At 42.2% G+C, this 25,060-nt stretch overlaps 2 protein-coding genes across 3 annotated transcripts; one reads left to right on the top strand and one right to left on the bottom strand.

Annotated features, from left to right (window-relative positions):
- Nucleotides 1–4,776: 4,776 nt before the first annotated feature.
- On the top strand, nt 4,777–6,594 carry TMEM251 (transmembrane protein 251). 2 transcript variants are annotated; one of them, XM_027521499.1, is made up of 2 exons: nt 4,777–4,878; nt 5,771–6,594. In XM_027521499.1, exon 2 carries the CDS (start codon nt 5,787–5,789, stop codon nt 6,180–6,182), a length of 396 nt encoding a protein of 131 aa, XP_027377300.1. In that variant the 5' UTR covers nt 4,777–4,878; nt 5,771–5,786; the 3' UTR covers nt 6,183–6,594. The 2 variants fall into 2 exon arrangements, with proteins under 2 accessions (XP_027377300.1, XP_027377299.1); XM_027521498.1 differs by having other exon boundaries at nt 4,836–5,336.
- Nucleotides 6,595–17,162: 10,568 nt separating this feature from the next.
- On the bottom strand, nt 17,163–25,000 carry GON7 (GON7, KEOPS complex subunit). The gene is made up of 2 exons (XM_027520745.1): nt 24,702–25,000; nt 17,163–18,274 (listed from the first exon to the last, which is right to left on the bottom strand). Exons 1-2 carry the CDS (start codon nt 24,907–24,909, stop codon nt 18,180–18,182), a joined length of 303 nt encoding a protein of 100 aa, XP_027376546.1. The 5' UTR covers nt 24,910–25,000; the 3' UTR covers nt 17,163–18,179.
- Between the last annotated feature and the right edge of the window lie 60 nt (nt 25,001–25,060).

A 25,060-nucleotide genomic window follows, 5' to 3' on the forward strand; every position in this document is an offset into this window, starting at 1 on the left:
ACAGTTGATTAAGATCAAGGACTTGAAATAGATGGCCTAAGTATAAATCCTGACACTGCCAGTTTTTAGTTAGGAGACCCTGGGCAAGTTACTTGACTTCTCTTTGCCTCTCTTTCATCTGTAAAGTGGGAAAACACAAAGCTTTGCTTTCAGTATTGTTGGAGGACCAAATGCATTCAGTGGTGTTCAGTGCTTAGTCCACACAAGTGTTCAAAGTCAGCTATTATTATTGACTCTGGATAGATCTCCATGGCTGGGCTTATAACCTAAATTTAACTATACAGTCACCCCACTCCGTCTCAATGCCTCACCTACAGGAGGGGTGCAATATTTATTAACACCTACGTGTGCACACATTCACAATGTCTGTCAGCTAATACCACTTCCTATGGTGGCAAACAAATGACTGCTGCTGCTGCTCCTGCTGCTAAGTCGCTTCAGTCGTGTCCGACTCTGTGCAACCCCATAGACAGCAGCCCATCAGGCTGTGCCGTCCCTGGGATTCTCCAAGCAAGAACACTGGAGTGGGTTGCCATTTCCTTCTCCATTGCGTGAAAGTGAAAAGTGAAAGTGAAGTCGCTCAGTTTCGTCCAACTGGTAGCGACCTCATGGACTGCAGCCTACCAGGCTCCTCCATCCATGGGATTTTCTAGGCAAGAGTACTGGAGTGGCTTGTGATTGCCTTCTCCAAAAACAAATGACTATACGCATATAAACAAGATCGGAGTTACATCTCTGATTTTATCCAGAGTCTTTGTGTCATCTCCTGCTTAGCTTCTTTTCCTCACTTTTGGGCTTTCTTGGTGGCTCAGATAGTAAAGAATCGGGTTTGATCCCTGGATAGGGAAGATCTTTGGAGAAGGGAATGGCTACCCTCTTCAATGTTCTTGACTGGAGAATTCCATGGACAAAGGAGTCTGGTTCGCTACAGTCCATGGGGTCACAATGAGTTGGACATAACTAAGTGACAAACACACTTTTGTTACACACTTGTATTTGACAAGTTAAAATTACATACATTTAAGGAGGTACATGGAGAAGGAAATGGCAACCCACTCCAGTACTCTTGCCTGGAGAATCCCATGGATGGAGGAGCCTGGTGGGCTACAGTCTACGGGGTTGCAAAGAGTCGGACATGACTGAACGACTTCACTTTCACTAAGGAGGTACAACAAGATGGTTTGATATGTATTTAACCTTCTGTAGGGGGAACACACATGAATTTATGAAGAGTGAACCCGTTTATTCATAACAGAAACATTATGACTTTGTATCTAAACCCAAAAGTGTATATCCCCAAACTGGCTCTTTGGGAGTATTTTTATTAAAGACTCTCAGTATGATCTTTCAGCAATTCTCAACTTTCATGCTTTCATTCTTCCTTTTTGAGACCAAATCACTAGCCCATGTCCAGCCTCCCTGCTGCCCACTGGTTTTACAGGTTCTTACTCCCCATTACAGCATCCAGTTGGCAGTGGTGTGTAAGAAAGATGTTGTCTATGGACTTTCCTGGTGGTCAACGGTTTGGACTCTGTGCTCTCACCGCTGAGGGCCTGGGTTCAATGCCTAGTCAGGGAACCAGATCCCATATGCTGCAACTAAAACAAGATCCTGAGGGCCACAACTAGAGATTTTGCATGCTGCCTGCATGCTACAACTAAGACCAGTCACACCCAAATAAATATGTTTGTTCGTTTGTTTGTTTTAAAAAAAGAAAGATGTAGCCCATACCAATTATTAAATGTTGTTAACAATCTGCCCGACTTCCCTTGTGAGGCTGGGTCCAGACACTCTTAGGACTGCTTCTCTTTCCTGGCAGTGGGAAGAACACGGGTCTTACAGTAAGGCAGATGACAGAATTCTGAAACTAGTTGTTTCCCCATTTTGCAGGATTTTTACAAGGATTAAGTGAGGAAGTACTGGACCATTTAGTCTAGCCTGCCACCCAGAGGTATGCAATGCTCCTGTCTTTCCCTTCACCCTCCAGATTCAACACATTGATACCTTGGGACCTGCTGCTTGCACTCATTTGTGCAGTCTCATTTCACTCCATTGTGCCTCAGGAGAAGGTCCCACCAGCATTCTCAGTTCGAAAACTACTCCCTACCCCTGGGCACCAGCAGGAAAGTGTCCAAGGGACTAAGTGTCCAAAGGACTAAGACTGTGCAAATTCAGTGGCTTTCAGATTCATGCTTTTGAAACACTTTGTTCAAGTGAAATCGCTCTTGGAAACTTGGTATAAACAAAATAGGTTAAAAGGTCATTTTATTCACATTTATTTTATAAATTCACATCTATAATTGAATTTAATTCACTCTATAATTGAATGCAACCTATTAATATGACGTTTAACAAATAGATGCTTTGACGACACACATGAGAAATCTGGGGTTAGAGATGGCAGCTGCAAACTTACCAACCGCAGCGTTGAATTCTGCCTCTTGTTTTGATGGCATAGAATCAATAAAATTTCTATTCACACAGAAAATAAAAACCGCTGCTCATGATCTTCATGATTAATATAGGGCCAGACATACCTAACTGGACGTCCTTGGTGGCTCAGATGGTAAAGGATCTGCCTGCAATGCTGGAAACCCGGGTTCGATCCCTAGATCGGGAAGAAGGGAATGTTCTTGCCTGGAGAATTCCATGGACAGAAGAGCCTGGTGGGCTACAGTCCATGGGGTTGCAAAGAGTCGGATGTGACTGAGCGACTAACACACACATGCACACCTAAAAACCACCTATGACGCATCACGTGGGACAGCTACTCTGGTCCCCCTATTATCACACAAGCCGACATTTGAACGAAATCTGATCAGCATGTGCACCTGAGCCATGTCTGGACATCCTCTCAGAGTATCACATGTATGTGTGTAGTGATGAAACTTCTGTACGACTCTGAGTGATTAAAAAACAAATTCATGGGTGAATATAAATATATAAATACCAGTGCTGAACTACATCCTTCTAGTCAATGACTAGAGAGACATTTAGGAGACATTACATGGGCACAGAAATGACAAAGGATTATACTAAGAACTGCACAAACATGAGTAACTTGGCAGCACAAGATAGGTTAATGTCTATCACTGAGCATACAGACTGTTCAGCCTCCGTGTTCTGCTTGCTGCAGATAGCCCTTCCTGATTTCCCAAGATTCAGATGAAATGTCTCTCAAGTCCTGCCTGGAGGAGGGCGCCCTCTTCCTCCTCTTCAGCTGCCTCTTCATCCTTTATTAGTGTCAGTAACTCTAAGAAGCCTGCCTGCGCCGGTGTTCTGTGGACTGCTCCAGCAAGGACCTGCTCCAGGCTCACTCCAAGTCTCCTCTCTCTACCAGTTTCTGTAGTAAAGGCTCCAGCCTTAGTTCCTAAGCAATTTTCTCCCTCCTTCTGGCAAGTGGTCAGGTATTTGACCTGCAACTCCCAGAGCCTGCAGGCATTCAGGAGTTGTGATTAAAGGATTGTTTATCTGGAGGACACGAAAGATAACAGATGCTGAGTCTCTGAAGCTCTCTAGCAATCGCCTTGTTTTTTCGACATCTTACAACTTTCATATCCTCATCTTTTGAGTAGTATGAAACAGCCAGGATTCAAACTCTTCTTCTGGCTCTGGAGGATCACTGCCTGAGAAAACTTTCAGTTTTTTGTATTTCAGGTGTTACAGAGCAGGCTGAAGAGCCTTATGGACTGCCTGTGCCAACAAAGGGGTCCGCATTCCTAGAATCACATCCTAGTCTAGATCAAAGGGTCGTTTCCATACGTAAGAGCTCTGGTAAACTTACCCAATGTCACGCCCTCCCCCTCTAAGAGTTCATTTAATCTGCTTAAAAATTAACTATCTGGGTCAGGGGACTTAAAGATCACTCTACAGGCACCCCTGCCTCCGGGTATCTCCTTAGGAATCAGAACATGACTTGTCTCCTCAGTAAGTCCTATTAAGGCTACATTCCTGATCTCGTCCCTCCGGGACATTCTCCCGAGGAGTCTGTACTCCCCCAAGGGGGCTACACCAGCTCACAGATTTCTGCCACATCACAGGTCTGGGCGATGCCGGCAACCAACGGCGCTTTCCGCGAGTTCACATCCATCCCCCTACACCAGTCTCCTAAGAGCCTCAGCGTCATGGTGCCCCAAACAACAGATTTAAATTCCAATTTTTCCCACACCATTGACACCGCCGCAATTCACAGTATTCCTCCGCGGTACTACAGTTAAGTCTGGTTAACGTCCGGAGTTCCGACGAGCTGCGAGGACGAGGCAGTCAGGTCAGTTTGAAGGTGTCAATGAATGACCCTAGACTCGAGCCCGGAGAAGGCCCGCGCACCCGCGCCTGAGGCCAGCCCCACTGCGGCAAGCAGTCACCGGAGCCTCGGATCTAGCTGTCGGTGTCTGAGTCCATCGCCGGCAGCCGAGGCACCAGGGCCTGCTCGCGACGCTTCCCGGACCGCCAGGCCCGAGGAACGAGAGGGGCGGCCTCTTCTCCACTCGATGCACACCCAAAGGGGATAGCAGAGGCGCGCCGGGGAAACAGCTGACCGCCTGACGCTGCGGGGCTTTCCGCGAGGCGGAACAGCTGGGAGACCAGGGCCACGAGAGAAGCACCAGGGTGAAGCCTCGAGGGGGACTGAAGCGGCCAGGCTCGGACGGCCACCCACCAGAAGTGGGGATCTTTGCCACCACCCGCGCCTCGGCAACTTTAGCCAGTCAGACAGCTGGAGCCGATTGGAGAGCGCTTGAGGAGGCGGTGCCGCGGCCTGACGTCACGGGGAGGGCCGGGTCTTTCGGGGGCGGGGCATGCGCGCTTCCGGCCCGAGCCGGAAGCCACGAGTGTGGCAGCATCCGGGACGGCGGGCAGGCGGGCCAACCCGGACAGGAGGTGAGACCCGGGACCTGCCCAGCTCTGCAGCCTCGGCCGGTGGCCGCTGCCCGGCACTGGGCTCTCGGAGCTGCAAGGCGGAGAGGCCCGGGTCTGGCGCCGCCTGCGCAGCCCTGGTCGCGGCCGGCGGCCCCTGCTGCGCGACAGGGGGCGGGGCCGGCTGCAGGGAAGGCCCAGGTGTCGGGGGAAGCCTCCCGGCTGGGCCGACCGACACAGGCTGGGGCTCGGGCAGCAGCGACGGGGGCCAGCCCCCCGCGTGACCGGCTGCAGTCACGCTGTGCTTAATCACACTTAGTCTTTGCTCCAGGCTGGCCGTGCTCACCATTCTCCCAGCCGGTGACCCCGGGGGATTTCTTTTATGGTGGCTTTTTCTCTGAAATGCCAAAGCCACCCGATTATTCAGAACTGAGTGACTCTTTAACGCTTGCCGTGGGAACAGGAAGATTTTCGGGACCACTGTAAGTGTTTAAGAGTTACTGTCTTAACTTGGGGGCTCCGACATAGGTTTGACTTGAAGAACTAAGCGTTCATGTCTGCAGCAATACTGTTAAATCAGAAAGTATTTGAACTGTTAACAGTGAAATGTTCCGTAGGAAATTAATTTAATTACAGTTTAAGGGGCGGTGTGCTGGACCTGTTTAAGTCAGATATAGTGATTTATCTGTGGGCTACAATAAAAAGCATGCTCAATATATAATTAAACTTTATCATATCTATTACATAAAACGACCTGTAAGTTGTTTACATTTCTTAATAGATGTAAATTTAGTTATTTAAAACCTCAAATGCGTTATGGGGTATTTTAGAGCTCATTGGGGGAAAAAAAGTTAAGTACATTTGGAATAGTTGCCATGACAGCATTACTAGACCCTAACTTGTTTCTAACTGGCAGGCACAGAGCATGGAGAATGATGAATTTCCGTCAGCGGATGGGATGGATCGGAGTGGGACTGTATCTATTAGCAAGTGCAGCAGCATTTTACTACGTTTTTGAAATAAATGAGACTTACAACAGGCTGGCCTTGGAACACATTCAACAGCACCCAGAGGAGCCCCTTGAAGGAACCACGTGGACACACTCCTTGAAAACTCGGTTGCTCTCCCTGCCTTTTTGGTTCTGGACAGTTGTTTTTCTGATACCTTACTTACAGATGTTTTTATTCCTTTACTCTTGTACAAGAGCTGACCCCAAAACGGTGGGCTACTGTATTATTCCCATATGCTTGGCAGTTATATGCAATCGCCACCAAGCATTTGTCAAGGCTTCTAATCAGATCAGCAGACTACAACTGATTGACACATAAAATCCGTCATCATCTTTTCCTTACAAGTACAAAACTGCCAGTATGATATGGAGCCTGATCACAAGACTGCAGTTTCTTCACAGATCTCAGGAAGTTGTGGTGGGGCAGAAGCTTTTTAAAGAATGTGGCTAGGGGGCTAACTTTATCTGAATAATGAGTTTTTAGGTAAAGACTGAGAATCAGTACTACAAAATCATGTGGATGACTTCAGATATTGGAAGTAAAATTTTATCTGTTATTTGCATTCCTTAGAAACTTGAATAAGTACCTGGACTCATATTTTTATTTTACTGTGCAACATAGTGATAATTCAGAAAATTTTCCTTTGGGGAAAAATGAATATGAACATTTCCATTGTGCTTAATGTAAAAAGGTCCAAACATGGTCATAAAATTTAAATTTTATACAATTACTTGGCTTGCTTTAAAATTCTTCAAACTAAAACACCAGTTCATCCCATTGTAGCTAAGGCAGTATGCTCGTTTGCTATCAGCTTGTGAGAAATTGGTATGAAATTATTGAGGTGATGGGTGTCTTGAGAAGCAAAATGTGATCTTCCTTTTGGTAATGCTATGGGTGCTGTTCATTAGCTAGAATTATTAATGCAATTAAAAAAAAACCTACTTGGGAAAAGACTAAATGTTTGAAAGCTGAGTAATCTAACACATAGAAAATGGAAACAAGGTGTTCAATGAAAGCAGTCCAGTCCCTGTCAGATGTGTGCTATCTAAACGATGCTCTCAAGTCACCATCCCTCTGATTTTCTTTTCTGCCTAAAGTCTAGTCTTCAGGCGATAGGTTAACTGCATGGAGATGTGATCCCTGTACTGCCTCTTGGATTTGTGCTCACTACCTCATGTCTGGTAACAATACAGATAACTGAAAAATGGAAAACTAGATTTTAGGAATTTTTTTTTCTTTTTTTTCTGGGTGAGATCAAGATATATTTTTATAGTTATGTCATCAATACCAGAGAAATGTTGTACACTGATTTTTAATAAGAATCGTAACATTTTTTGGTGCTTCTCTTGGGCTCTAAGAGCTTTAACGTCAATCAACTCTTGTAGTCCTCCAACAGCCCTATGAGATAACAGTTATTATCATCCAGATTTTACAGGTAAGGACAGTGAGCTGAAGTTCTGTAACTTGCTGAAGGTCACATAGCCAAGAAGCAAAGCCAAAGCCTAACCCGGCATCTGATGCCTTTATTCCTAATCCCTGAGCTGTAGGGCTTCTCACAGATGACAGATGTTTCAGCACTGGGTACTGTCTGCCTAACCATGCTAATAAATGGAAAAGAACTGAAGAAAGGTTTTTCTCAATTTGTATGAGCTACTGAAAACCAAAGTCTTCAAGCAGCTTTAAGTCAGGTTTGACCAGAATGGAAGGCTGGGCATTCCATAGGAAGCTTTTACTTGAAAGATTAAGCAGGTGTCCTTGGCACAATCAGATTCTTCTCCAGTAGTCTCATTTCTCTCCTTTACTACTTCCAAAGGTCTAGTTACTGAAATGTTTTTTTGCTACAGGACACTGATACACTGAGTCTTCAAATTAAGTAACAGTTTGAAATACATGTTTTTGCAAGGGACAGGTAACCAAATCACTTGCATCTTCTGAGTGCTTACTAGAAGTATGCATGGCTGCAGGCAGATTCCTGAGACATACAGATTCTGCTGCATGAGAGTTCTATGATGCAAGTATGTGTTGGGACTAGTACCACCTTACAGAAGAGGAAAATGAGGCAGCCTGAGGCACACAGAATTAATAACTTGTTGGTCACACTGCTAGTGGAAGAGCCAGGATTTGAACCCAGGATATCTGGCTTCAAATCTCCAGCTATATCATTCTACTATACTGCTTATCAAAAAAAGGACATAATTTAAGAAAAGTCATTGCATAGTTTCTTGTTTAATTTGATTTGTCCTGAGGCAGTGCTAGTTTGGAAATCGTTTAAGAACATTATTTCCATCACTTTTTGTTTTACAAATGATGTAATGAAAGGTTTGTGAGTTTGCTATTTGTCTTGTAAAGTAGTAAGTCCGTATTTTATTGAGGGAGACTTTCTTAGACTTAAAATTCTAGTAAACTCTCCCACATACTGCAACTAGAGAGTAGCCCGTTTGCTGCAACTAGAGAAAAGTCCATGCAGCAACTGAAGACCCTGCACAGCCAAAAATAAAGAAATAAAGTCATTAAAAAAAACAACACTACAGTTTTAAAGGGAAAAATGTGATTCCCTTAGAATTTGATTCTACTTCAAACAAAGCTTTCGAAAACTAATACAATTATGTAAAGTTTAAAAAAAAAAAAAAAAACACTTTACTTGAATAAACATATTTAACCCTTGCAAAAAAAAAAAAAAAAAAAGCTTTTCTTTGGGGAAGTGGAATCAAAGTGCTCTGAAGTGACAGCACCCAGAGAATAATCAAACCTGCATGTTTGTTCACCATGAGTTGTGTTAAAGTCTTTGTTAAAATTATCTACTGTTGATTTCCTTCTTGATGGATTTAATGTTCTCAATCTCTCTAAAACACTGGCAGAAAAGGTTATCACAATACCACGTGTTGTTTTTGCATCAAATAAGTGCCATACTTTATAAGTTCTCCAATATGTTTATAATGTTCTACATAATTCTAGACCATGGTTGGGAATCATCATGCATTGATATTTTTGTTTTGATCTACGGCAGTGAGTGGGTCTTGAACTCTGTCTGATATTATAATCACTCAAGGAAATAAAAAAAACTGCAAACCTCATATAAACAATGCCAGGGTCCCTTCCCAGCTATCAATCCCTGGGAGAGGGGCCAAGGCAATCATGTTTTGAGAGCTCTTCAAGCAAGTCTGTTAGGGTTGAGAGTCACTGGGCTGGAGTGTTGTTGTTTTCTTTCTTTCTTTTGGGCCAGGGGTTTTTATGCACCATGAAGCCTCAACTGTTAAGTCACTGAGAGCTCTCTCTGGAACAGCATTTGTAACAAACATTTCATGGTAGGCTCACGCCAGCTGTTTGAATTCTGCAAATCTTTAAAAAGGTGTCTATATATTCTTTTTCAACATATTTTTTCCCAAGGTTTAAATACACTTGTTACAAGGGGCCCTACTGAGCAGTCTTATAAACTAATATGTGTGGTCCTGGGATATCAGCCATGGAGAGAGGTCATGAAGGTCAGATGCAGAAGGTCACTGTAACTGAAGGCCAAGTTCTAGGGGAGGTCAGCCAGTAATGCAGCAGACATGATCAGTTCAGGCTGGGGGTGGTCAGGTCACAGATAAAGGAGAGGACTCCTGCTTCTTGTAGTTCTCCAGGTGTGGCCAAGGCCCAGCGCCAGGCAGGAGGAAACAGGAAGCAGGAGGTGAGCCCAGTGGTAACATCCACGGTCCTGAGCTGCTCCTGTAGTGGTTTGGAATGGATCTGGGCGTGGGGCACTGGGAGCTGCAGGCCGGGCATGTCAGGACCCTCAGTGGCAGGGACATCAGTGTAGACAGGACCACACCAGGTAGACTGCAGACAGCTGCCAGCCCCAGCTCACGGTGGGGAACGAGGTGTCTGTATTTCCTGATTCCTATTGTCCAATTTATCCTGAATATACTTGTCAGGTTTTTGTCTCTGACTCGATCAAAGTCGCTCTCTTGTCAACAGGTTGCCAGTCATTTACATATAACTAAACCCAGTGGTCAAGTCTGTCTTCAAATTACGTTTCTTGGCCATGCCATTCCTTGGGGGAATCTTGGTTCCCTAACCAGAGACTGAACCCACACCCTTGGCATTGAAAGCATGGAATCCTAACCACTGGACCACCAGGGAACTCCCCCTCAAATTACTTTTGGACACAGTCCCTTGTCCTTGAAGTATTTTCTTCTGTTGGCTTCTGGAACAGTACTGCTCAATAGAATTTTAGTGATGATGGAAATGTCCTCTATCTGTCCTGTCCCTGTCAACAGCCAGAAGCCACATGAAATGAGGCCTTGAGATGCGGCTAGTGTGACTGACGAACTGAATTTTACATTTTAATTCAACAGCCACATGTGGCTAAATAGCCCAATTCTAGATACTTTTCTATTAGTCTTCTGCCTCACCAGCTTTTCCTATGCCCTTTGCTGGTTCCTCTTTGGGGCATCTACTCAATTTCTAAGACATGGCATGCCCACGTTCTCTTTTCTACTCCCTTGTCATCTTATCCAGGCTCATGGCTTTAAAACTCAAATTTCTTTCCTGAGCTCCAGTCTTGAATAGCTAACCACCTACCTGATATTTACTAAGGTATCTTACCAGGCACCTGCAATTTAACCTATTTAAAGATAAGCTGCTGATCTCTCCAACCACCAGAATCTGCTCAAGTCCCCTACAAGCCTACTATTAAACACGTGGTGAGGGATCATTTAAAAATGTTACTCTTCTCAAAAATCCTTCCATAGTTTCCCTTCTCAGAATAAAGGTCAAAGTCCTTAATGTGGCACACAAAGTTCTAAGTGGCCCCTGACTTCATCTTCTACCACCCCCCTCCATCCCTTGCTCCATGCCACCCACACTGGTCTTCTTGTTGATTCTAGAACAAGCCAGAAAAACATGTTTCAGGGCCTCTGGGCTCAGTGTACCTTCTGCTTGAATGCTCAGCTCTGACCAGCTCCATCATGTTCTTTAGACCTCTGTTCAACTGTCAGCTTAGTGAGGCTGCCTCTGACCACCCTATTTAAAATCAACCATCCGCCTCCCCTGCTTTTCTCCTGAGCACTTCCCATCATATGACATGTTACACATTTTGTCAGAATCTAAATTCCATAAGGGCAGGCACTTGTCTGTTCATGTCATGCAGCCTATGCCCAGAACAGTGCCTGGCACATAGTAGGTGCCTAGTGATTACTTACTACATGAATGATTTTTACTGCCACTCGACAACTCTCACTAGGCTACAAAACAATCTACTTCACTCTCCAGAGAGAAAAAAGATTAAGGTTATTGATTGCATGGGTTTCCCTGGTGGCCCAGATGGTAAAGAACCTGCCTGCAATGCAGGAGACCCGGGGTTCGATCCCTGGCTCGGGAAGATCCCCTGGAGAAGGGAATGGCTTCCCCTGCCAGTATTCTTGCTTGGAGAATTCCATGGACAGAGGAGCCTGGCAGGCTACAGTCTATGGTATCACAGAGTCGGACACTACTGTGGGACTACCACTTTCCAAACAAAAAGAAAGTGCATGGCATAATGTGTCACGTGTTCTAGGTAACTTTGGTTATTAAGCTCTTTCAGGTTTCAGCATGTGGGGATAATCTCTTTTTAAGGCCAAGATTAAAATGAGTCTCCCAATTTAGTTTTGCCAACAATTCTTGTGATGTTGGCTATCTTGGCATTTTTCTTACTGATGCAAGAAAAACAAAGACCACATTCACAAACAAGGTTTTCAGAGTCACCACTTAGAAGTTCTTTAATTACAATCATGAAGACAATGGTTTCCTAAACCACCAAACAAATGCAGCAAGTATCTTGACAACATCTTAAAGCTACAGAAGACATCTTCAGCACTCTGGTATCAGCGGGCAATATCTTGGCCCTAAATTAAAGCACTCACTTAAACTAGTAATGGTGCCTCTAGAAGTTACTTCTATTCCCAGCAGAATTTTGGCATGAGAGTAAATTTCTATTTAAAACTGTACCTAATAGCCTTGTGCTGCTCCAATGTGAGCTGCTACTTTTTAAAAGATATAAATAGAGGCTTACTGTCTAGCATTCACTGTTTCCTGGGCCATGCCTTTAAATAGAGCAATTCTGATCCCAAAGGTCACCTGAGAACTGGAATAGTTACAGTTAACACTGGGAAATTCTTTTTATATTTTGAGAATAATGCACTTGCTAGAGGGTTACAGCTTTTTATATAGTTGTAATGGACTGTATAAACGCACCAATGCAATGGACATGAACTCTGGCAAACTCCAGGAGATGGTGAGGCACAGGGAGGCCTGGCGTGCTACAGTCCATGGGGTTGCAAAGAGTCAGACATGACTGAACAATAGAGGGTTACAGCTAGGCCCATCAGTTTTAGAAATACCTCCTTTTTTTATTAAAGTTACCCTATCTCGTACTTAGCCCAGCTCTCCTAACCTCTTTAGGAACTGCATTCTACTCCCCTTCTGACATAACAGTAGTCAGATGGGAAATGTGGACATTCTTAAGCCTGGATTGCTTAATTTCTGGCCTGAATTATTTACACAACAACGTTTTAAACTGTTAACATGGCTCAACTGCCCTTATTTAAAAGCACAGGGGCATATGACCCAGCAATCCCACTGCCTGGCATACACACCAAGGAAACCAGAATTGAGAGAGACATGTGTACCCCAATGTTCATCGCAGCACTGTTTACAATAGCCAGGAAATGGAAGCAACCCAGATGACCATCAGCAGATGAATGAATAAGAAAGCTGTGGTACATAAACACAATGGAATACTACTCAGCTATTAAAAAGAATGCATTTGAATCAGTTCTAATGATATGGATAAACTGGAGTTTATTATACAGAGTGAAGTCAGAAAGAAAAACACCAATACAGTATATTAACACATACATATGGAATTTAGAAAGATGGTAACAATGACCCTATATGTGAGACAGCAGAAGAGACACAGATGTAAAGAACAGACTTTTGGACTCTGTGGGAGAAGGCGAGGGTGGGATGATTTGAGAGAATAGCATTGAAACACGTGTATTACCATATGTGAAATAGATCTCCAGTCTAGCTTCGATGCCTGAGACAGGGCACTCAGGGCTGCTGTATTGGGATGACCCTGAGGGATGGAATGGGGAGGGAAGTGAGAGGGGGGTTCAGGATGGGGGACATATGTACACCCATGGCTGATTCATGTTAATGTATGGCAAAAACCAGTACAATACTGTAAAGTAATTAGCCTCCAATTAAAATAAATGAATTTTTAAAAAAAGCATGGGGGGCTTCCCTGGTGGCTCAGTGGTAAAGAATCTGTCCAGGAGACATGGATTTGATTTCTGATCTGGGAAGAGCCCACGTGCTGTGAAGCAACAAAGACTGGGAGCCACAACTGCTGTACCCGCCTAGCCTAGAGCCCACGCTCTGCACCAAGAGAAACCACCACAGTGAGAAGCCCGTGTACCACACTAGGCAGCACCCCTCCCCCATCACTGCAGCTAAAGACATGCCACGCGGCAATGAAGATCCAGCACAGCCAAAAAACAATAATAATAAAAAAAACTGGATTTTTTTTAAAGCATGATTTTCCCCCCTGCTTTTGTGGAAAAATATGTAGCACATGCTTTCTTTCTTTTTTAAAAATATTTGGCTGCACTGGGTCTTCATTGCTGCACAGGCTTTTCTCTAGCTGCTGCAAGCAGGGGCTACTCTTTGGTTGCGGTGCTCAGGCTTCTCACTGCAGTGGCTTCTCTTTTGCAAAGCAGGGACTCTAGGGTGCATGGGCTTCAGTAGTTGCAGTTCTCGGGCTCTAAAACATAGGCTCAATACTTATGGCACATGGGATTAATTGCTCTGAGGTATGGGGGATCCTCCCAGACCAGGGATCAAACTCATGTCTCCTGCATTGGCAGGCAAAAATGCAAAGAGAACAAGAGGATACAATGAAAAATCTCCCTCTCACTCCCAACCCCATCTCCCTCTTCCCAGATGCAGTCCGACTCTCCTTTCAGAGATACTATATGTGTATCTAGCCAGTACTCTCCACTAGAAGCATTCTACACACTGTTGTGTATTTTGCTAAGTTTTCCTTTAGCATCATATCCTGGAGGTGGATCCTTAACAACACATGGTCTTTTTTTTAATGGCTGCACAGAATTATTGTACTGAAATGCTTCTACTTTAATTAACTAGGGTCTTCTGCTGATAAAACATTTAGGTTGTTTATAATCTGCTGTTCTGGAGAAGGAAATGGTAACCCACTCCAGTGTTCTTGTCGGGGAAAATCCCATGGACAGAGGAGCCTGGCGGGTTACAGTCCATGGCATTGCGAGAGATGGACATGACTTATTGACTAAACCACCACTACCAATCCTGTTACCAAGAATAATGTTGCAATCAATTATCTTGTAAATGTATCTGTGTATATGTATGCTATTATCCATAGGATAAATTCTATCACTGAAATTGCTGATAGAGCAATTGCTGATAGGGCCCAAGAGCACCACATCTTTAAATTTTGACAGAGTCAACTTGACTTATAAGGAGCTTATACCAATTTACACTCTCACCACCAGCATCTTATAGATTTCACACCCTTTCCAGCTCAATATTGCATCAAAACTTTTGACCTTTCAGTCTGAAAAGTAAAAAAATGATACTGCGTTGTGGTTTTAATTTTCATTTATTTGAAGTGAAATTTCTATTGTCTTTCTGACTGGTACACGTGAGAGCTATAAAAGGCATATTAGTTCTTGGTCATTTCTGTTGAAAACACTAAATACTTTACTTTTAACCTCATTTACAGAATGTTCAGAAATGTTTACCACCATATAAATACAGAGGATGAGATGGCTAACCCTAACCCTAACCCTCTTCATCACCGACTTGCTGCATGTGAGTCTGAGTGAACTCCGGGAGTTGGTGATGGACAGGGAGGCCTGGCGTGCTGCGATTCACGGGGTCGCAAAGAGTCGGACACGACTGAGCGACTGAACTGAATTGAACTGAAATGTATTTATTAATCTTTTCTATCACAGTGTTTGGATTTCTTAAAGTCTTGCTTAGGTATCCTTACTCACTCTGATACTATTAAAAAAAAAAAACTTAGTCCATTTTCTTTTAGTACTTTTTGTGTTTTTTTAAATATTATTTTATACTCTAAATCTTGAATCTACCTGAAATTATGTTCAAAGTAGTGAGAAAAGAACCCAACTTTATCACAAAAACCAACTTGTTTCTCATTTGTTATTTTACAAATATCCTCCAATTTCTCTAATAATTTTACATGCTAATCTTACTATATACTTAAATATGCAAGACGAAATCACAAAATGACCATAATTTCCCCAAACAATGTTAATTTATTTGTAACTACCATAGTGACATAACTGCAAACTCTAGTACAGTTTTACTCAGTGGTGCTCAGCCGCCCACCAGGGTAAGTTCAAACAGGAATTTCCTGTAATCGTTTTATCACAGCATAGTGGTTGAAAGTGAGTTAGAAAGCCTGTGTTTTCAGGATGTTTTGTGTATGCGCCTTACTGCAGTATGTTATCATATCTTATACGTTATCATATCACTTACTGCAGCATGTTAGTGTATCATAAAAAATGATACACTATATTTGTAAAATGAATTAATTATACTGAGGAACAGGTGTAACTTCAATAGGCTAAATAGGATCTAGATTAAACTACCACAAAATAAACCAAGAGCCACAGATGTCTCCAACCGATTGTCCCATTTGGAAGAAAACATAAACTCTATTTTCTTAAAAATACAAGTCTTCTCAATAAAAGTTTTTCAAAAATTGAGCAGCTTGAAGAAATAATTCTAATAGAGTATACTTCATAACATGAGGGAGTCAGTACAGGGGGCTAGGTTCCACAGAAAGACAGTATGAGGCCTAACATCTCAGAAGCCAAGAAAGTTCTGCTGGAGGAAATGTTTGTTCAAACTTCCTAACTAATATTGTAGCCAAGCAACAGCAACCTATTATAAAACAGTAAAAATTCTTGTCCTTGGTCACAGAACTTTACTGGAAGTATTTCTTAATGTGACACAAAAGCACTTACTTTTAGAACACACATCTATTTGTATATGCCCATGTATTTCACATTTAGAACTCCATGTTTCATATTTTAAAAGATTATCTCAGTCTAGCATCCAGATTATTTTTAGGTAGGACTGTGGGGTTGACTTTCTTGTATGAAAGTAAAGTTGCAGAGCTGTTTCAGACATTAACTGTGTCCTGTGCGTCTGTGGCTATCGTTATTACCTTTGAAAGGCAGCAGATCAGAAAATCGGCAAGGCATCTCTCTTATACTGGTTCTTCAAACTAGCCCCTCACACCTTCAAAACCTTTTTTGTCATACATGTGGCTCAGTTATGAAGACAGTATTAGAATCAGAAAAAGATCCATCAGACTTATAACCCAGACCTCCAAACACCAGACCTCAAGCATGAATATCTTGGTATTTCTTTTTTATAAACATATTTACTAAACAAAGGAGATAAAATATTCAGGAGCAAAGTTCAGGTATTACTTTAAAACTATGAACTATTTTAATTTCACAGGTTAAGTTATTATTATTATTTTTTAAATTATTTATTTATTTAATTTGGCTGTGCCAGGTCTTAGTTGCAGCACTCGGGATATTTAGTTGCAGCATGTGGGATCTAGTTCCCTGACCAGGCCCCGTGCATTGGGAGCTTGGAGTCTTAACCACTGGATCACCAGGGAAGTCCCAAGTTTTTTTAAGGAACGTATAAAGATAAAAGATTATTGTAAATCAGTAACTGACCTGAAGTTCCAATAGTAGAGACATATCACAAACTAAACAAACAAGGTAATTTCTGACCATTTAAAACTTTTTCTAGTTGGTACTATTTTAATTACATAAGAGTACTTGGTAGAAGCCTGATGTTCCAACTAAAACAATACTTTAAACATATAAAAAGGTGTGTAAATTCAATTTCTTTAATACCATGTACTTTGTAAGCTACAGATTTCAGAATGTGTAACTGCGAAAGTACTATGGTAATCTTTTAAAGGCTGTGTGTATAACCCAGCTCTGCCAGTAAGTTCTGTAACTCAAGGAAAATATCTAAGATTCAATTCATCTCTGAGTAAATCATATCATCTTTAAGGTTACTTCCAACTTAAAATTCTGTGACTATTTGTGTTTCAATAGGTACCTGTTACTTGATTTTATTCCCTGTAGTTTAGCTATCAAAATGAATCAGGAAACATTTATATGTGTAGTAAATGAAAAATACCTCAGTCTCTCTGACAAGCAGAAAAGGAATACACACACACACACATTTTAGGAATATATACATATATGTATTTAAAGGATCTGATAGTTCCTTGTTAAGCAAAATCAAAGTCTGACTACAGAATGACATGAAATATCTTAAGTTATAGTCAACACAGAAGTCGCTTACCTAAAGACTTATACGTGTGTTAACATAAACAGCATTATCACCAGCATAAAAGCACACCCCAGTTTGACTCTCTTAAGGTACAAGTTAAACATCTATCTGTTGAGTGGTATCATCTCCAGAAGTCTGTATATTGAGTTCAGGTGTGGATTCAAGGTTTTCTTGGGTATCTCTCAAGGGCTCTCCTTCCCTTCAGTATTTCTCACTATTCCCATTTTCCTTCTACTTACATGGAATTGCCATTCTTAAATTTAAATTAATTAACTAACACATTTATTTGGCTGCACCAGGTCTTAGTTGTGGCACGTGCAGAATCTTCATTTCATCATGCTGGGTCTTTGGTTGTGGCATGCAAACTCTAGCTGCAGCATGCAGGATCTAGTTCCCCGACCAGGGAAGGAACCTAGGCCCCCTGCATTGGGAATGCAGAGTCTTAGGCACTTCACCACCAAGGAAGCACCTGCCATTTTTAAATTTAACACCTCATTTTCATCACTTGTTCATGTCAGTTCCTTGAAATGTTATTGTCCATAAACCTTGACATATATTTTCGTAACAGAAGCAGAAGCTAAAACATGTAGACACCACAATTTAATCCAACGGGTATTTAAACAGTATTAAGTAAGAATTCAGTTGCCAACTTACTGGATATTATACATTATTAAATGTCTATTTTATTTCCATGATCTGAAACTGACTTCTCACTCAAGAAAAGGGATTCATTTCTATGCATTTATGTCTTTCTTTGATGAAAACAGAAGAAAAGTTTCCTCTTTGACAAAACTGTCCCAGGGGAAAAAAACAAACACTTTCCAAATTAGAGCACAAGTCTTCCTTAAATGTCAGTGTGTGGTAAATAAAATATGGTAGCAGTCTTTTAAATTTCATAAAAGCTAGTTAAGATGGTGTTTTTTGCCGTTTTGCAGATGGTCCATCTGAATTAGTTCTGTTATCAGTGTTATTTTCATCTTCTGAATCATCTTCATCATCACCTTTTAAAACAAATATTTGTTGTATGACAATATGTTCAGTGGTTGAAAGAAATATAGATAGCTAAAATGGTTGATAATGAGATCATTTCACTTCAGGGATTAATAAAACAATGCACATATCAAATTAGCAATATGTACAGTTAAAAAAAGACTGCAGAAATTATGATTAAAACCTTTCCCTTCTATCACCTTTTTTTGGAGATATAATTCATACACCATAAAATTCACTTTCAAAGTGTACAGATTATTGATTTAGATAGTCACTAGGTTATAAAACCATCATCACTAATTCTAGAATACATTTCATCTTCCAAGAAAGCAATCTCATACCAATTAGCAGTCACTTCCCCTTCCTGGGTTGGGAAGATCCAATGGAGAAGGGTTAGGCTACCCACTCCAATATTCTTGGGATTTCTTTGTGGCTCAGTTGGTAAAGAATCCAACTGCATTGCCGGAGACCTGGATTCTATCCCTGGGTTGGGAAGATCCCCTGGAGAAGGGAAAGGGTACCCACTCCAGTATTCTGGCCTGGAGAATCCCATGGACTGTATAGTCCATGTTGTTGCAAAGAGTCGGACACAACTGAGTGACTTTCACTTTCGCTTCCCATTCCCCTTAGCCTTTGGCGATCACTAATCTACTTTTCTCATTTAACTTATATGCAGAGTGTATCATGAGAAATGCTAGGCTGGATGAAGCACAAGCTGGAATCAAGACTGCTGGGAGAAATATCAATAACCTCAGATATGCAGATGACACCACCCTTATAGCAGAAGAGAAGAGGAACTAAAGAGCCTCTTGATGAAGGTGAAATAGGAGAGTGAAAAAGCTGGCTTAAAACTCAACATTCAAAAAATGAAGATCATGGCATCCAGTCCCATCACTCCATGACAAATAGATGAGGAAACAATGTAAAGTGAGACTTTAATTTCTTGGGCTCCAAAATCACTGCAGATAATGACTGCAGCCGTGAAATTAAAAGATGCTTGTTCCTTGGAAGGAAAGCTATGACAAATCTAGACAGCATATTAAAAAGCAGAGACATCACTTTGACAACAAAGGTCTATATAGTCAAAGCGATGGTTTTTCCAGTAGTCATGTATGGATGTAAGAGTTATAAAGAAGGCTGAGTGTCAAAGAATTGATGCTTTTCATTGTGGTGTTGGAGAAGACTCTTGAGAGTCCCTTGGACTGCAAGATATGAAACCAGTCAATCCTAAAGGAAATCAACCCTGAATATTCATTGGAAGGACTGATGCTAGGCTCCAATACTCTGGCCACCTGATGCGAAGAGCTGACTCATTGGAAAAGACCCTGATACTGGGAAAGATAGAAGGCAGGAGGAGAAGGGGACAACAGAGGATGAGATGGTTGGATGGCATCATCGACTCAATGGACATGAATTTGATAAAATTCCAGGAGTTGGTGATGGACAGGGAGGCCTGGCGTGCTTCGGTCCAAGGAGTCGCAAAGAGTTGGACACGAGTGAGTGATTGAAAAACAACAAAAGTCTATTTTCTTACCCCTCAGCTTTGTCTGTTCTGGACATTTCATATAAATGAATCAAAATATATGGCCTTTTGTGTCTGCCTTCTTTCACTTATGCTTTCAAAGTTCATTCACATTGTATAGCATTTATCAATACTTCATTCCTTTTTGTTGCTGAGGAATATTCCACTGTATGGATGGATACACATTTTGTATATCCACTCATAAGATGATGGATATTTGTGTTATTTCTACTTTTTAGCTATTATCAATGATGCAGCTATGAACACATGCGCATTTGTTTTTATGGGAACACTTTTCCAGCTGTCTTGGGAGAACTTCGAGTGGAACTAACAATCTCTAGGACTAGGATTGTTGGGTCGAATGATAATTTTACATTTAACTTTTCTGAGGAACTATCAAAGTGTTTTCCAAAGAAGGTACCCCATTTTACGTTTCCACCAGCAACGTATGAGGGCTCCAATTTCTTCACATCCTAGTCAAAACACGTGTTACTGTTCTTTATAGCCTTCCTGGTGGGTATGACACGCTATGTTATTGTGGCTTTGATTCGCCTTTCTCTAAAAGCCAGTGATGTTCAGCATCATGTGCTTATTGGCCATTTGTATATCTTATTTGGAGCACTGTCTCTTCAAGTTTTCTGCACACCTGGCAACTGGATTGTCTTTTTTGGTCACTATGATGATAATTTTTTCAACTGAAGTATAGCTGACCCACAACACTGTTAGTACCAGGTGTACAACACCATGACTGAATATTTCTGTACATACAAAATGATCACCATTTGTCATTTTAGTATTGCATTCTATCACTTTTGTAATATTTACATTAAAAAAATTTTGTACTTGTTAATTGAGATATGATTTATATAAGATAAAATTCATCATTTTAATCTCTATCACTTTTTTTTTTCCTGGGCTGCACCACAGGGCATGAGGGATCTTAGTTCCCCAACCAGGGATCAAACCCATGCTTCCTGCAGTGGAAGCATATAGTCTTAACCAGTGGACCGCCAGGGAAGTCCCTCTACCATTTTCAACAAAGGAAGTTCAAACTGAAACACTTTGGGGACTTTGTTAAACATACAAAAGCATGTCCTCTTGTATGAAGATATTACTGACCCACTATTAGCAGAAAAGGTAGAAGTTATTTTTCCAGCAAGCCATTTTTTAAATGGCTCCATCTATACTTGTCCTTATTCCAATGACAGCATTTTCAACAGTTTAGAGAGGATCTTTTGGAGCCAAGAACCAGGACTTCATGCTAATGGAAACAATCTACTGTTTGAAATTCACATAATATTCGGAGTTGGTTCCATCATATTATCTGGCACTATCAAGATGTAAACAAGATGGAAAGAAAAGGAAAGTACAGTACAGTTTAAGCTCCTCTACAGAGGAGTTACACCTTCATGATCACAGCCTTGTCATGGTGAAGGGGCTTGCGTTATTCAATGAAGCTGCGAGCCATGCTGCACAGTGCCACCCAAGATGGATGTGTCATAGTGAAGAATTCTGATAAAACATGGTCCACTGCAGAAGGAAATGCCAATCCACTCCAGTATTCTTGCCCAGAGAACCCCATGGACAGTATGAAAAGGCAAAAAGATGACACTTGAAGATGAGCCCCCAGGTTGCAAGGTGTCCAATATGCTACTGGGGAAGGGGGCAGTAATTGCCCTACAGAGGGCAATTACTAATAGCCCCAGAAAGAATGAAGCAGCTGGGCTAAAGCGGGAATGATGCTCAGCTGTGGATGTGTCTGGTGGTGAAAGTAAAGTCTGATGTTGTAAAGAACAATATTGTATAGAAACCAGGAATGTTTGGAAGGTAAACTGGACACAGTCAAGTAGGAAATGACACGAGTGAACACCGACATTTTAGGAATCAGGAACTAAAATGGACGGGAATGGGTGAATTTAATTCAGATGACCATTATATCTACTACTGTGGTCAAGAATCCTTTGGAAAGAGATGAAGTAGCCCTCATAGTCAACAAAAGAGTCTGAAATGCAGTACTTGGGTGCAATCTCAAAAACGACAGAATGCTCTCGGTTCGTTTCCAAGGCAAACCAGTCAACATCACAGTAATCCAAGTCGATGTCTCAACCACTGATGCTGAAGAAGCTAAAGTTGACTGGTTGTATGAAGACCTACAACTTCTAGAACTAATATCAAAAATGATGTCCTTTTCATCATAGGGGACTGGAATGTAAAAGCAGGAAGTCAAGAGATACCTGGAGAAACAGGCAAGTTTGGCCTTGGAGTACAAAATGAAGCAGGGCAAAGGTTAAGAGTACTGTCAAGAGAACATGCTGGTTGTAGCAAACACCTTTTTCCAATACCCCAAGAGATGCCTCTACACATGGACATCACTATATGGTCAATACTGAAATCAGACTGATTATGTTCTTTGCAACTTTAGATGGAGAAGCTCCACAGTCATGATCTAGAGCTGACTGTGGCTCATGTCATAAACTCCTTATTATAAAATTCATGCTTAAATGGAAGAAAGTAGGGAAAAATCACTAGGCCATTCAAGTATGACCTATATGAAATCCCTTATGATTATACAGTGGAGGTGACAAATAGATTCAAGCAATGAGATTTGCAGACAGAGTGCCTGAAGAACTATGGATGGAGGTTTGCGACACTGTGCAGTAGGCAGTGACCAAAACCATTCCAAAGTAAAAGGAAAATGCAAGAAGGTAAAGTGGTTGTCCAAGGAGGCTTTACAAAGAGCTGAAGAAAGAAGACAGGTGAAAAGCAAGGGAGAAAGAGAAAGATATACCCTTCTGAATGCAGAGTTCCAAAGAATATTAAGGAGAGATAAGAAAGCCTTCTTAATGAACAATGCAAAGAAACAGAAAATAATAGAATGGGAAAGACAGATCTCTTCAAGAAAATTGGAGACACCAAGGGAACATTTCATGCAAAGATGGGCACGATAAAAGGACAGAAATGATAAGGACCTAACAGAAGCAGAAGAGATTAAGAGGTGGCAAGACTACACAGAAGAACTATACAAGAAAAGTCTTAATGACACGGATAACTACAATGGTGTGGTCACTCACCTAGAGCTGGATATCCTGGAGTCAAGTGGACCTTAGGACTACGAACAAACCTAATGGAGGTGATGAAACTCCAGCTGAGCTATTTAGAATCCTAAAAGATGATGCTGTTTGACATGTCAGCAAATCTGGAAAACTCAGCAGTGGCCAGAGAACTGGAAAAAGTCAGTTTTTATTCCAATCCCAAAACCGTATGCGGGTCAAGAAGCAACAGTTAGAACTAGACAGGAAACAACAAACTTGTTCAAAATTGGGAAGGGAGTACATCAAAGCTATATATTGTCACTCTGCTTATTCCAAGCTGGAGGAAGCACAAGCTGGAATCAAGAGTGCCAGGAGAAATATCAATAACATCAGATACACAAATAACAGGACCTTAATAGCAGAAAGTGAAGAGGAACTAAAGAGACTCTTGATGAAGCTGAGAGGAGAGTGAAGAAGCTGGCTTAAAACTCAACATTCAAAGACAAAGATCATGGCACCCAGTCCCATCACTTCATGACAAACAGAAGGGGAAAAAGTGGAAGCAGTGACAGATTTTATTTTCTTGGGCTCCAAAATCACTGCAGACAGTGACTGTAGCCATGAAATTAAGACACTTGATCCTTGGAAGGAAACCCATGACAAACCTAGACAGTGTATTAAAAGCAGAGATATCACTCTGATGACAAAAGTCTGTATAGTCAAAGCTATGGTTTTTCCAGTAGTCATGTACAGATGTGAGGGTTGGTCCATAAAGAAGGCTGAGTGCCGAAGAATTGATGCTTTTGAACTGTGGTACTGGAGAAGACTCTTGAGGGTCCCTTGGATGACAAGGAGATGAAATCTGTTAATCCTAAAGGAAATCAACCCTGAATATTCATTGGATGGACTGATGCTGAAGCTGAAGCTCCAATAATTTGGCCACCTGATGTAAAGAGCTGACTCACTGGAAAAGACTGCTGCTAGGAAAGATTGAGGGCAGAAGGAGAAGGGGGAGACAAAGGATGAGATGGCTGGATGGCACTGCAGTTTAAATGTACATGAATTTGAGCAAACTCTGGGAGACAGAGAAGGACAGAGAAGCCTGGTGTGCTACAGTCCATGGAGTTGCAGCGTTGGACACAACTGAGTGACTGAACCTCAACAACGACAACAGGGGAAGTAACCCCTGATTCCAATATTTAGTTCTTAGGTTCTTCACCTCAGGGTATTCAAGACAAGACTTAAGAATAGTTAAATTTTCCATTTCTGCTTTCAAACTGCACCTACCACATTGGGAAAGGAGTGCCTGACAGTGAAGCCTTTTTCATCTGAAATCTATTCCAATCTTCAGAACCTGTTCCTATTCTGTAATAGATGGCAGTCTTCCAAACATATTTGTAAATTCACGCCTGGGAAAATTCCTTTCCATCCATCTAAGCCCAGCTTAGAAGTCATGCTCTATCTGAAGCCTTCTTGGGTTCTCCAGGTTTGCAACAGTTACAGAGAAGTCTAGGGTCATTCCTTCTACTCTTTAATGTTTGTCTGTCTAACCTCCCACAGAGTTCCACAAGAACAGGAACTGAGTCGCCTTCACTTCATTCTTTCTCCAGAGTTCAGCCCAGTGACTGGCACAGGGCCGTAGGCGTTCAGTACTTTTTTGTGTGACATAAATGAAAAGAGAATCGTGAAAAGCAGTCCTGCTAAATGAGTCCAGGTACCGCCCAAATTTGGCGAAAACAGCTAAAATTTTTAATTTGGAATTCTTCCCCCAAGGCTCACCTTCTCCAAGTTTGTCGCTCTACACAGGTTCCCTGAGGAAATTTCTCCCACTTTGGGCGCCCCTGCCCGCCCTCCTGTCGCTCCCAGAACCGTCTCAGAGCTCACCGTCCAAGGCCTCGTCGGGAGCCGCCGTCACCCGGTCCTGTGCTTCCTGCTGTACCTGAGAGCCGAAGAGCTCAGTCACCAGCTCCCTCATCTGAGCCACACCGGACAACAAGCTCTGGAAAGGGTCGGTGACGCCCGGCGCCTCACAGGGCACCCGTAGCTGCTGTCGCCGCCCTTCCAGTCCGATGTACTCTCCCAACAGCTCCATAGCGACCGCTACGCTTCAGGAGCGCGCCACAATGAGGCGCCACCGGAAACGGAAACCAGCCCGCCGCGGGCGCAGGCGCGGAGAAGGGACAGGCTTGACTTCCGTTTGTCGGAAGTCGCTCCTCCCCCTTCCTTCGCTCCCTGTCTTTGGG

The sequence above is a fragment of the Bos indicus x Bos taurus genome, chromosome 21 (assembly GCF_003369695.1).
Source record: "Bos indicus x Bos taurus breed Angus x Brahman F1 hybrid chromosome 21, Bos_hybrid_MaternalHap_v2.0, whole genome shotgun sequence".
NCBI classification, from domain to species: Eukaryota; Metazoa; Chordata; class Mammalia; order Artiodactyla; family Bovidae; genus Bos; species Bos indicus x Bos taurus.